Source organism: Garra rufa, chromosome 8, assembly GCF_049309525.1.
Source record: "Garra rufa chromosome 8, GarRuf1.0, whole genome shotgun sequence".
NCBI lineage: Eukaryota > Metazoa > Chordata > Actinopteri > Cypriniformes > Cyprinidae > Garra > Garra rufa.
In genome coordinates, this window is record NC_133368.1 from 25,639,088 (window position 1) to 25,652,478 (window position 13,391).

The window sequence follows — 13,391 nt, forward strand, 5'->3', positions numbered from 1 at the left end:
CTCTGACCCTTGGTAACTCTGTGCTGATAACAGTGGCAGGCGAAGAGGAACTGAGCCAATTGCAGTTGGGAGTCATTTAGAATTGCTTTAACAAGTTTATGAAGCGCTGAGAAACAGTGGCTCAGCAGAAGCAGCAGGAGACAAAACATCTAGCTACTAAATGAAATGAGATGTTAAATCAAAACAGCAAAGGCCTTCACATTCAAAGACTAAATGAAATCTGATTCTTCAAATCACATTATTATAGATTCAGGCCACGAATATTGCAAATAAAGGGTCATGATTTTATATGCTATTGTGAACACCAAATAGCAAGTCTCTTGTGACTGTGTGTGTGTGTGTGTGTGTGTGTGTGTGTGTGTGTGTGTGTGTGTGTGTGTGTGTTTGTGTGTGTGTGTGTGTGTGTGTGTGTGTGTGTGTGTGTGTGTGTGTGTGTGTGTGTGTGTGTGTGTGTGTGTGTGTGTGTGTGTGTGTGTGTGTACCTGGTATTCATCACGTTGTGGGGACAAAATGTCCCCACAAGGATAGGAATACCAGTAGATTTTGACCTTGTGGGGACATTTCTCAGGTCCCCATGAGGAAACAGGCTTATAAATCATGCACAATGAGTTTTTTTGATGAAGTAAAAGTGTGCACAATCTCCTGTGAGGGCTAGGTTTAGGTGTAGGGTAGGTGTAGGGCCATAGAAAGTATGGTTTGTATAGTATAAAAACATTACACCTATGGAATGTCCCCATAAAACATGTAAACCCAACATGTGTGTGTGTGTGTGTGTGTGTGTGTGTGTGTGTGTGTGACTGCATATTATTTTTTATCAAAATATTTAAGTCACAGTTTATCAATAAAAGTTCAACAAAACATTTTTTTTGCAGATGCATGTCCTACCTTTAGATTCCCTGCGGCAGTCAGAACAGATTTGACAGCCCTCATGCCATAATCATAGTGATGCTGAGAAGAGAGCTGCTCAGAGCACAGTCTATACGTAGCTACAATCTTCACTGAGAGCGGTCGTGCTCTGACAAATCCACAGGAGTACAGCACAATCTCAGCTATCAGAGCATAGTCTGGCACCATCATAGCTACTGTCCGGAAGAGAGCCTGCAATTACACAACATTCTCAATCACAGCACAATCACTATATGCTCCAACAAACAGGACAGAAACACAGTGAACATTCACAGCATGAAACATTATAGAAACACTATCAATACACAATATGTACAGAAAGCATTTAATCATATTAATAATAAATAATAAATGAATGGGCAAATCCAGCATTATGGATGTGACATATAAATGCTTAGAGAATTTTACCAATATATCGAACCATCTGTTTATATTTTAATAAACCCTTGTTGATAGAGTCTAAACATCAAGTTTTCTGTTAAAAACAGAATTAATTAGGGAAATAACAGGATTTCTGCAAATTAAAATGCACAAGCAAAACGCAATAATACCCAACAAATAGAGAAGCGATGGCTCTTCTCAGAACCTATAGTTGTTACTTTATTTTAATTTTGATGTGTCTATTTATGAGGAATATGTACTGTTATGGATGTCACAAGCTTAAAAATAGCACTTACTAGACAATGGAAAATCATGCACTAAAAATAAAAAAATGCTTTAAAAACTTTAAGAGAGACCTGAGTATTTGAACCACCAAATGTTGACATCTGTGCTATGAAAACCTTTACTTGATTTTTTTCATGGTAAGGTTGACATTTGCATGGAATTACCCTAATAGCAAAAAATAATCATCATTAGATATTTCAAAAGAGTGTGCAATACATAATTTTAGTTTACATATATTACCTGAAAATGTGCATATTAAAAACAATGTTTTAATAATAGATAATCCCATTTAACTATGTTGCAAATGTGATTTCATGGTAAATAAACATGTTAAATCATTAGGGCCAGGGTTGAAAATTAACAAGGGCTTGTGGTAAAAATGCCACCAAAATGACCAAAAATGCCTTATAAATTTAAGATGAATGGGTGTAAAAAGCCCCTGAACAATTAAATAACGTATTACAACTGTCACGGTTAAAATGATATGCGAAAATGAATGAAAAGTGTCAGTTCGCTAAATTACATTTACATTTGCTCTCACGACATCAGATTGATTTTACGTGCTGTTTTGTGCAGTGTTGAGCCTTATAACCAATTAAACGCGTTTCCGTTGAATTTAGGAATGCACTGGACAATCAGGGTCGCTTAGATTAGTCAGGGCAAGGAGACCCTCCAACCTGAAAGAGTTGGAGCTCATCGCTAAAGATGAATGGGCAAAAATACCAGTGGAGACATGCAAAAAGCTGGTCAGCAATTATAGGAAGTGTTGGATTGCTGTAACAGACAATAAAGGCTTTTCTATTGATTATTGAGAAGGGTATGAATAATTTTGGACATTCCACTTTTTGTTCAAATGTAAATAAAAGATGAGTAGTAATTTTTCCCACAGTGATGCCTCTTGTACAGTACATCGTCTTATTATCTTTTGGGAGAAGCCTGTGTCATTTCCGGTCCAAAAAAAACTTGCTGGTTGAATAAAAGTAACTTTAAGTCAGAATTTGCCAGTGGTATGAATAATTTTGGGCTTGACTGTATATACATTTTGTGAATGAATATAGGGCATTTGATTGTCTGAAGTATGACACACTCAAATAATGAGCACATTCCATAAGCACTGCAAGTCTGGTTATCTACATGCCTTCAGGTTATCAGGTAGTTCAGAGCGTCCTGCATAGCCAGGGTTCATGGTGATAAAGACAGCACAGGTAGGGTTCAGTTTCAGCTCTGTCCCCTCAAACAGCAGCATCTCAGCATGGGCAGAAATACCTGCAGAGAAAAAAAAATGTATATGCATCTAAAGAAATCTCATTAGATTGATATATTTATGCAATCTAAGCATCCTAACACTTGATTTGACTGGACTCATCAAGTTCAGATGTGCTGCAGGCATCTATTAAGTTTGATAGCATATGGGAGGTTTGGAGAAAAAAATTCTGTAGCTCCATTGATTGAACCTTAAAATCCATTGATAACACAGTTGACATTTTAACTCAAAATGTGCACACAAACACACCTCTCTGGATGGTTAAAATTTGCTGAGCCACCACTGAAAGCACTTCCAGATCAATACGGTTGAACTCGTCAAAGCAGGCCCAGGCACCGGACGACAACAAGCCCTGGAAGAGAGCAAGTATCTTTACCATGACTTTAAGCAAATGCAGTCTGAACACTCCTGTGCTGCAAGATAACTGACAAAGGATGAGCAGGATGACATTAAAACGCAAGCCTTTTGCAATTCCAAGCACTCTGATTAAGATACAGCTGTGGTTCCCTGATAGTACTGAGGCTGTACAGAGAAAGCAATCTTTGCTAGCATGCCGAAGTAAATGGAAAACTAACATGCCTGTTAAATATTAGATATAGTGTGGTCTAAAAGACCACTAGAGAAAATAATTGTGTTACAATACAATATTTTTAAATTAACATTTTTTTAAATGTCTTAGTATTTGTTATTTTCTCTTTTGTTTTAATGACAACAGAACTCAAGCTGATATGAACCTTAGCCTTAGACCTTAGACATTCTCATAATGAACTTTTTTAGAGTTTTTTAGATTTTTTAATGAACATTCTCACAATGACACAATTTTTATTCATTCTACTTTTTTTTTTTTTTTTTCAAAATCATAAAACTTTCAGTTTATTTCTAGGTTTAAACCTGACAAAATTCTTATATCTTTTAGACTCCACTGTATTCCCCCAGAGTATTGTCTAACTGAACTGCATATTTAGAAAAGCCTCTATTTAATTATAAATTTTTTTGTGGGGTCAGTATTCTGGCAGACAACACAAGACAAGATGAGCCGAGACAAATCTCATTATGTACAATTATTTCAAAGAGTTCATAACCACTGTCTACAAGCAAACATTTTTTTTCTCTTCACCAACAATTGTGGCATTCTGAATCTGTGTTACTATAGTAACCAATGACGGTCATGTCAGTCAGTGCTGTGCTGTTTCGTTTGAAAGGGTTTTTCTAAAGACACATGGTGCTTGACCTCATATGTGTTATTTAATCTAGTTATGATTTCATATTAGTCTTTTCCACTAAGCTAATGCCAAATACTGTTATATTATTATACGTTTTACTTTTAAATATAATAGCTTTTGCTGTACGCTGAATAATTCAAATTTACATTTAACTGGGCTAACTATTTATGACATGCATTACAATTATAGACTTTTTTGTAACGCTAACCTTAAAGAATTTGCCCAGTGCAATGTAGTCCAGGCCATCGGAGCAGTTGAAGACTACACATTGCTTAGCTATGGCTTTAGCCAGATCTTTGGTGGTTTCAGTCTTGCCGGTACCTGCCGGACCCTCCGGGGCTCCACCGAGATGTAAGTGTAAAGCTCCAAATAGAGTTCTGGTAAAGAAGACATGTTGAAAAGGTTAAGCCAGTGTTTATAATATTAACAGATAATTCAGCATGTTTAAGTTTGAGAGTTGAAAATATCACACTATTCAAAAGTTTGGGATCTGAGAAATGTTCAAAAGTTTTATTTACCATTTAAAAAGAAAAGCTTTAAAATGTAATTTATTCCTGTAATGGCAAAGCTGAATTTTCAGCAGCCATTTGTCAATGTCACATGATCCTTTAGAAATCATTCTAATATGCTAATTAGGTGTTCAAGAAATATTTCTTATTATTATCAATGTTTATTAGTTTTGTGGATACCATGACACATCTTTTTTTCAAGATTACTCAAAAGAACAGCATTTACAAAAAGTCAAAAGTCTTGGATCAGTACGATTGTTTTATTTTTTTAAAGAAGTTTCTTATGCTTATAATTGCTGAATTTATTCGATCAAAAAAAAAGTAATATTGTAAAATATTATTTCAATGTAAAATAACTTATTTCTATGTGAATATGTTTTAAAATGTAATTTATTCCTGTGATGCAACCCTTAATTTTCACCAGCCATTACTCCAGTCTTTAGAGTCACATGATACTTCAGAAATCGTTCTAATATGCTGATTTATTATCAATGATTTCCTGCTTAATATTTAGTTGGAACCTGTGATACTTTTTTTTCAGAATTCTATAAAATATAAAAAGTTTAAAAGAACAGCATCTATTTAAAATTTAAAAATTTTGTGACAATTAAACTCCCCTTTGAAAGTTTGTGGTAAGTAAATTGTTATCCTTTCTTTTTTTAACAAAATGAATACTTTTATTCGCCAAGGATGTGTTAAATTGCTAAAAAAAGTGATAGTAAAAACGTTTTTGAATTTGAATGATTGATTTCTGAAGGATCATGTGACACTGAAGACTGGAGTAATGGCTGATGAAAATTCAGCTTTGCATCACAGGAATAAATTATATTCTAAAATATATTAATATAGAAAACCATTATGTTACATTTTAATAACATTTCAAGTAAATCAAGTAAATGCAGCCTTGATAAACAGTGATTAGAGAATTCTTAAAAAAAAATTTATGTGTATCTTGTCTTTTGGTCTATTTCCCTACTCAACAATCCTACTAAAAGATGCTGACAGAAATTAGAAGTGAGAGACATTTTTTTTAAATGCTCCACTGAAAATAGACTACACTATATGAAACAAAAACAACAAAGGGAAAAAAATCCAATTGGTAAATAATTGTTTGTAGAGCATCCTTTAGGTGCAGCCACACTGAAACGTATTCCTTTTTATGTATAATGTGCAGAATTCTGACCTATAGCAGCGATCAGTAAGAGGAGTGATGACCAGTCGTGGTGTGTTTCCAAGATACTCATAGCCGTATGCCAAGCCTGCATTGATCATCTTTGTCTGAAGCTGGTTTTCCTTCACAGACAGAGAGTGGAAAAACAGAATCCAAGTAGATCATATCAGTGTCCAAAACAACAGCAAGGCACAAATCATTTTCAATCACCCTTACAGACACTTAAATTGACTTACAATCCAATAGTAGCGTAGTTGGCTGAGCCACTCAAAGTTGGTCTCATCATCCACACCCTTCTGTACCAGAGAGGCCAACACATCCCGTGCGTGAACGTCAAGCACCACCAGCGCTCCAAGTGTTACTCGGTTCTGTTTGGACAGCTTGCCACGAACCAGAGTCACAATGTCATCTATCTGAGTATTGTTCTGCTCGAGATAGGCCTGAAGAGCCTGATTCAAAACACAGAAAAAATGTAGCCATAATGTACTGTAAGACAGCCATTATTGCAAAATAAACACAAAGCGAAATGAGGCAGAAAATGACTAGACATTATCCTGGTGATTATCTGGCTAATTGGCAAATAATTAAATAGATATGAAATTTTAAACTGAGTTTAATTTATTTTATTATGTGAAAAGAAAGAAGACATGAAAATAGCAGAGTCTAGTTTAGCGAGTCACTATGCACAAATATTTAGAAGAATGCCAACAGCAATAAGAAGAGAAGTATTCCAGATAGCAATGCAATAAAAGATTATATTGCTATTTATAGCATACCTTTGGTCCTTTTGCAATGGCTTCATGAATGTCCTTTGTCCAGTAAACCTGTGACACACAGAGCACTGTCTGACCCGGCCAGGCCCTGACCCAGTTGTTCCTTAGGTCTTTGGGATATGCTTCAAGTGCCTCACCAATCACCTGACAGAAGTCAAGGGGAAAAGTTTGCATTAGTTTACATTTCTAAGAATGGCAGAGACATGAATATGAAGATATTAAATGCATGCACTCTATAGGGCCCTATGATTTCCGGAATGTGGAAAACTCGGAAGGAATTGTGGAATCCAGTCATATGAATTTAATTTACTGTATAATGCAAAATGTCACAGAATTTGCCAAATCTGGGATAAATAAATTAAAAGTAAAACACGATATAGACTAGTGTCTTAAGTCGCAAAAATACTATTTAAATATGAACCCTGCATGTTCTGCGTGTGAATGCATGGTGCAGATGCACGGTTTGTTTACTACACACATACTGAAGCATGCGTGATGCTCACTGTGAATTCAGCCTCTGCTGCCTCAATATATGAGTACATGAGGTGTTCACATGAGGCAGCAAAGGCTGAAGAGAGGTCACGTTAACCAAAAATTGTCCGTCATTGATTTTTTTTTATCAGTGAAAAAAATCTGTTAAAATGACAGATTATACTGAGGGTGATCTATTGTAAATTCTAGATGTTAACCCCCTCCCTCCCACCATCCAGATGGTGGCGAGCAGTGTTGGGCACGTACCTTTAAAAAAGTAATTAGTTATAGTTACTAGTTACTTCTCACAAATAGTAACTGAGTTAGTAACTTAGTTACATCATAATAAAAGTAACTAATTACCAGGCAAAGTAACTATTGTGTTACTTTAAAAAAAAATCTAATTTAATATAACTATAAAATATCACCTGCGTTCTTAGCCACTAATTTTGTGGCGGCATGTGACGATGTGAGGTGCTTCAATAGATTAGAATTACTTGTCACCGACGCAGAGAGACTTTTTTCCTGGGCATAAGTTGCACGTTACATAAACATTTTTGCCTTTCACCTCAGCGAGGGAAAAGTAGTTATACTTCCAGTTTGCAAAAGCTACCTTTGAACTTGTTGGACTTGCCATCATTGTGACTCCTGGATGTTGGTGTGTGTGACTGACCGTGCGTGTGCTTGTGTGTGAAGGCCCGCACTACTCTGCCTCTGATTGGCAAACAATGGAAATTTACTTAATCTAAGCCAGGGGTCATCAAACTTGATCCTGGAGGGCCGGTGTCCTGCAGAGTTTAGCTCCAACTTGCCTCAACACACCTGCCTAGAAGTTTCAAGTATACCTATTAAGACCTTGATAAGCTGGTTCAGGTGTGTTTGATTAGGGTTGGAGCTAAACTCTGTAGGACACCGGCCCTCCAGGACTGAGTGTGGTGACCCCTGATCTAAGCCAATAATCGCGTTCTCTGTTACACCACGTTTACAGACACACCAATCATCACTGGTTATGTGTATCAAAAGTAATAGGAGGCGCACCATGTTCTGTTCATTCATCAACTGAAAACAGCACAGACCAAAAGATCAAATAGGATTTAAGAATTTATATCGGTTCATTAAAATAAAAATTTATTAAAATCGAGAAATCTTTTTTTTTTAACCCACCCCTAGCGTATTTTATTGTTTTTAATCACAGTGCTGTCATCCTGTTTAATTAAAATATGAAAATTAAAATGACGGTTAATAATACATTATGACAGAATTTTTATAATGACGGACAATGTTAAAGTCTACAAACTCTCTGAAACAAACGTTTTGGAGGCATTGTGTAAACTCGACTGACATAATGTGAGGTCGTATTTATTTTTTAATTTCAGACAAAAATTTAGGACTCGTGTGCAATGGCCTGTAGTTCAAGATTAAGCGTTTTACGTATCATCATATACAAACAGAAACTTAACGCAACCTGTCAAAAAGTGAATGCAATGATAGTACTACTACTAATAAAATAAATCATTATTTCATAATGAATATTTACCAAAGAAATTGTCTACTAGAATTTATTTACCAAAAAAAAAATTACACTGTAAAAAGTTTTCACCAGATTCAAATTAAAAACCTAAGTTCAGCAGCTGCCTTAAGTTTTTAAGTTAAATCAACTTAAAACTACAAGTCATTTTAACATATTACAATGAAAATGAGTTGATATAACTTGTGAGCTTAAATGACTTAAGTTGATTTAACTTACAATCTTAAGGCAGCTGCTAAACTTAAATTTTTGAGTTGAAACTGGTGAAAACTTTTTACAGTGTACATCAGAAAATTTTAATCAGAAAAATTCAAACTAATTTCATAGGGCCCTACCTCTAACCTTTTCAGATTTTATTCAGTTACAGCAGAGGTCTCAAACTCAATCTGCAAACCGCAGGTCTGCAGAGTTTAGCTCCAACCAGCTCCATCTCACACCTGCTTGGAGTTTCTAGTGATCCTGAAGAGCTTGATTAGCTGGATCAGGTGTGTTTGATTAGGGTTGGAGCGAAAATGTGCAGAGCTGCGGCCCTCCAGGAATTCAGTTTGAGACCTCTGAGTTACAGCTTAGAACCATGATCCCAAATTTACATTTTACCCCTTAGAGTTTCATAATGTTAAAGGTAAATACAGTTAAGATTTTTATGTTTTTAATATATATTCAATTAAGTATTTTTGTTAAGTGAAAAGTAAATTGAAGGATGTGAAAATAAGGCTCTAAATACATTTGCATTCATTATGCTTGTTTTTAAATACAATTTTCTTTCACTCTGATGTTATAAAGATTTTGTGTTCATGAGTAGAAAAAAATTAAATATATAGCCCTAGTGCTTCAAAGTGCTTCCAAAAATATGAAAAAGTCTAACATGTGCGAATGCTTTTCAGAGGAACTGTGCATGAATGTATAATTAACTCTCAAAAAACAAAAACTGTCAGTGTACAGCCATAAGCAATTACCTATGTGAAGGGTTTGTCAACAGAACCAATTAATGTACAAACCAGGCTAAACTAAAAATCCAATTAAATTGTTTCTGCTATTCAGAAATCCACTGACTCAGAGAAAGTTCATACATTTCTGTACCTTGTGTATGGAGCGGAGCATGCCAGTCTCCAGCTCTAGTAGCCATTTCTCCACCTGCCCACGAGCTTTAGAGGTAGAGATGATATCCAGCAGCTCCACCACCTCTCCTTCGCTGCTCTTCATATGAGTGATGTCCAAAACGTCAGTGAACACGACGTTAGCAATACCCTCAAAACACTTCTTCAGGTGGGGCTGCACCCTGGAACATAAAGCCATTTCCAACACAAGTTTGATATTTCATTTGAGGTTACATGCAAAACCAATTACCCCATGATTATGTTTCAGGAACACCTAGATGTTCAGAAATCTTTGGTTTAGAGAAAAAGCAATACTCAAATGTGTAACCCTGTCAGACGATAACATGGACAACTTTTACGCCGAATCACCTTGAGTCAGTGACTCTATTAACTTCATTTATTATCACTTCCACCCTTTGGAACTTTGTGACACACACCTCTACAAAACAGCCGCTGCATTTCAGATTTTTTATTTCTATAAAGCTAGAATTTCCTCTCAAACGTAATTGAAATGTGGGAGGCACAAAAGATGAGTGAGAATGACATGGGGAGAGTGAGATAAAGAGAAAGAAGCAAGGAGAGGTGGACAGAACTGGTAATAGAGCAGAAAAGCAAGGCCAGCCAAGGCAAACATTCCTAGTTTGTGAAACCAAAAGCCCTATAGTAGTACAATTTGAACTTGCATTTGAGGCATCATCATTCATCATTAAACAAATACCTGGGGTGAAATATAACAAGATTTGCTTATACGTTAAGGGCCTGCACAGGGGAGCCACAGCGGAGAAACTAGGCCAGAGTGTCACAGGAAGAAGAAAAAGCACTATAATTAAATTCCCTCAGTAAATACTGGGTTTTAAGGGGTTCAAATTGGGTTTTCCGAGGCCGAGGTGAAGCGAAATTGCTTTTCATTTGTCCTTCCCTGTTCCTTTTGAGCCCTCACATACTAAATGTTCATGTAGGCAGCAGTGGTTAGGTAGGCGGCGTAACATCAGTTGGATGTGCCCTGAGAGACATGCCAAAGTAGGCTATGTGAAAACACAAGATATATTCATAAATATCACAGGCTTGAGATTAAAGTGCTGCAGAATGAATGTTGTGTTTCTTATTTCATGTTACAGTAAATTACATCCAGCCTACATTCTACATCAAGGTGAAAATTCTTGCATATACTAAACCCTCAGAAATCTTGGGACTTTGTAGCAGTTTGAAGCTACTGAGTTGTAGCGATACAGTTTTACTACCTGTTATTCTTTCGAAAATTCCGAAAAAAAGGCATAGCAGCACCGCACATCAAAAATTGACCCAAACTTGCATCATCTTAAGGTTTTTTGAATAATTGATATAGCACAGACTGATCTACCATAGTTCTTTCCGACATCCAGTCATACAGGCTGGCCTTATTATAAAGCAATCTATCAACAAAGCCAATCCCAAACAGCAAGGATATTGAAAACAGAAGACTTCAAAATCAGAACCCTCTTAACTGCTGACAAACAATATTCCTCAAGCCTATAAATCATATTGTTTCCAGAAATGTCTCCTTCATGCCTCTTTTCCTTTGAGGCTATGGAAAAAGTGTGAGATTATAGTAACTCACACCATACTAAAAGTGCAAACCCACAGAAATCCTGACACTTCCTATAGCTTCAGGAACATTTGTGGATATAGATCCAACAGAATGATCACTAGTGGCTGAGCAGTGGGTTTTTCAATAGTCAGTGCCTATACTTCAGAATGGTCGCTGATGAGAGTTGAGATGCCAAAATATTGTATACAGTACTGTTCGAAAGTTTGGGGTCAGTAAGATTCAACACTGAGAATAATAAGAAAAGTTTCTTGCGCACCAAATCAGCATATTAGAATGATTTCTGAAGGATCGTGTGACACTGAACACTTGAATAATGGCTGCTGAAAACTCTCAGGAAAAAAATACATTTCAAAATATACTGAAACAGAAAACAGTTGTTTTAAATTGTAATAATATTTTACATTATTACTGTTTTTCCAATATAAATACATCATACCAACTCTAAACTTTTAAATTGATGAAAATAACAATTTAGTGATAGTACATGAGATAAAATTATTTACACAAAAAAATACTTAAAATTCACAACAAAATGATAAAAGTAAGATGTCAAAATATTTGAGCAAATATCAGTCTATCTATAGACTGTCATTACTTTCCAAAGCTCCTGTGTACCTGGTCGGATCCTTAGTTTCTGCGAGGATTTCCAGCAGCTCATCATTGGACAGGAAGAAGAAGCGGGGGAAATAGAGTCTCTTCTTTTCCAAGTATTCATTTAGACCCTTCAGAATGAGTTCCAGCAACTCATTACTGCTTTTCATCTTTTCTAGCATCTTTTCAATGGCCACCACTGCCAGGACATGCTTGTCCTAAAAGAGAAACACATGTAATACACAGAATGAATATACCAAATAAATCTTTTTAGACACAGTCGCACTTTTAAAAACATTTAGCTATGTGTTATAAAACTCTAATGAATGATGTGGGGTAACTAGACTTGTAGTCTTCAGAAAATATGGTTGCGGCTTACAAAACGTGTCACTGTCATGCCAGGTTTGTTTTAGGTAATCTGCAAGGCTCTAATAGGTTGCAAGGGTGTTCTGGGAGGTTGCTTACAGCCCCAAGCCAAAAGAGACCACCAACAGGTCTCTACAATATTCTGGTCCTTATACCGCCGAGGTCAAAATATCATACACCCTGTAGAATCTTCAAAATGTTAATTATTTTACCAAAATTAGAGGGATCATGCAAAATGCATTATTTTTTATTTAGTACTGACCTGAATAAGATATTTCACATAAAAGACATTAGATAAGAAATTAATAGTTGAATTAATAAAAATGACCCTGTTCAAAAGTTTACATACACTTGATTCTTAAAACTTTTGTTGTTATCTGGATGATCCACAGCTGTGTCTTTTTTAGTGATAGTTGTTCATGAGCCCCTTGTTTGTCCTGAACAATTAAACTTCCTGCTATTCTTCAGAAAAATCCTTAAGGTCCAACAAATAATTTGGTTGTTTAGCATTTTGTGTATTTGAACCCTTTCCAATAATGACTGTATAATTTTGAGATCCATCTTTTAAACTAGGGACAACTGAGGGAATCATAAACAACTATTACAAAAGGTTCGAACACTCACTGATACTCCAGAAGGAAAAACAATGCATTAAGAGTCAGGGGTGTAAACTTTTGAACAGAATGAATGTGTGTACATTTTTCATATTTTGCCTAAATATCATATTTTTTTCCATTTAGTATTGCCCTTCAGAACCTACAGAAGATACTTACATGTTTCCCAAATGACAAAATAAGGTAAATTTACCCTGATCCTCAAATTCCAAAAGTTTTCACCCCCAGCTCTTAATGCATCGTGTTTCCTTCTGGAGCATCAGTGAGCATTTGAACCTTCTGTAATAGTTGCATTTGAGTCCCTCAGTTGTCCTCAGTGTGAAATAATGGATCTCAAAATCATTGTTGGAAAGGGTTCAAATACACAAACATGCTGAAAAACCACACAGTTTGTGGGACCTGAAGAAATTTTCTGAAGAACAGCAGGCACTTTTAACTGCTCAGGAGAAACAAGGGACTCATGAACAACATTCACTAAACACAAAAACAGCTGTGGATCATTCAGATAACAACACAGAAATAAGAATTAAGTGTATGTAAACTTTTGAACGGGGTCATTTTTATAAATTCAACTATTATTTTCTCCTGTGGACTATATGTAAAAATCTTTCATGTGAAATATCT

The 13,391-nt window shown here is 35.8% G+C and overlaps 1 protein-coding gene across 1 annotated transcript in view; it reads right to left on the reverse strand.

The window, feature by feature from the left end:
• Positions 1–13,391, reverse strand: part of dnah7 (dynein, axonemal, heavy chain 7) — a 96,923-nt gene that overhangs the window by 67,312 nt on the left and 16,220 nt on the right. The window contains exons 20-28 of the mRNA XM_073845060.1: positions 11,812–12,005; positions 9,592–9,790; positions 6,516–6,656; positions 5,976–6,188; positions 5,752–5,861; positions 4,268–4,436; positions 3,086–3,188; positions 2,711–2,838; positions 886–1,098 (exon numbers count right to left, since the gene is read on the reverse strand). Of these exons, the coding sequence (XP_073701161.1) occupies positions 886–1,098; positions 2,711–2,838; positions 3,086–3,188; positions 4,268–4,436; positions 5,752–5,861; positions 5,976–6,188; positions 6,516–6,656; positions 9,592–9,790; positions 11,812–12,005 (1,470 nt within the window). The remainder of the gene's footprint in view (positions 1–885; positions 1,099–2,710; positions 2,839–3,085; positions 3,189–4,267; positions 4,437–5,751; positions 5,862–5,975; positions 6,189–6,515; positions 6,657–9,591; positions 9,791–11,811; positions 12,006–13,391) is intronic.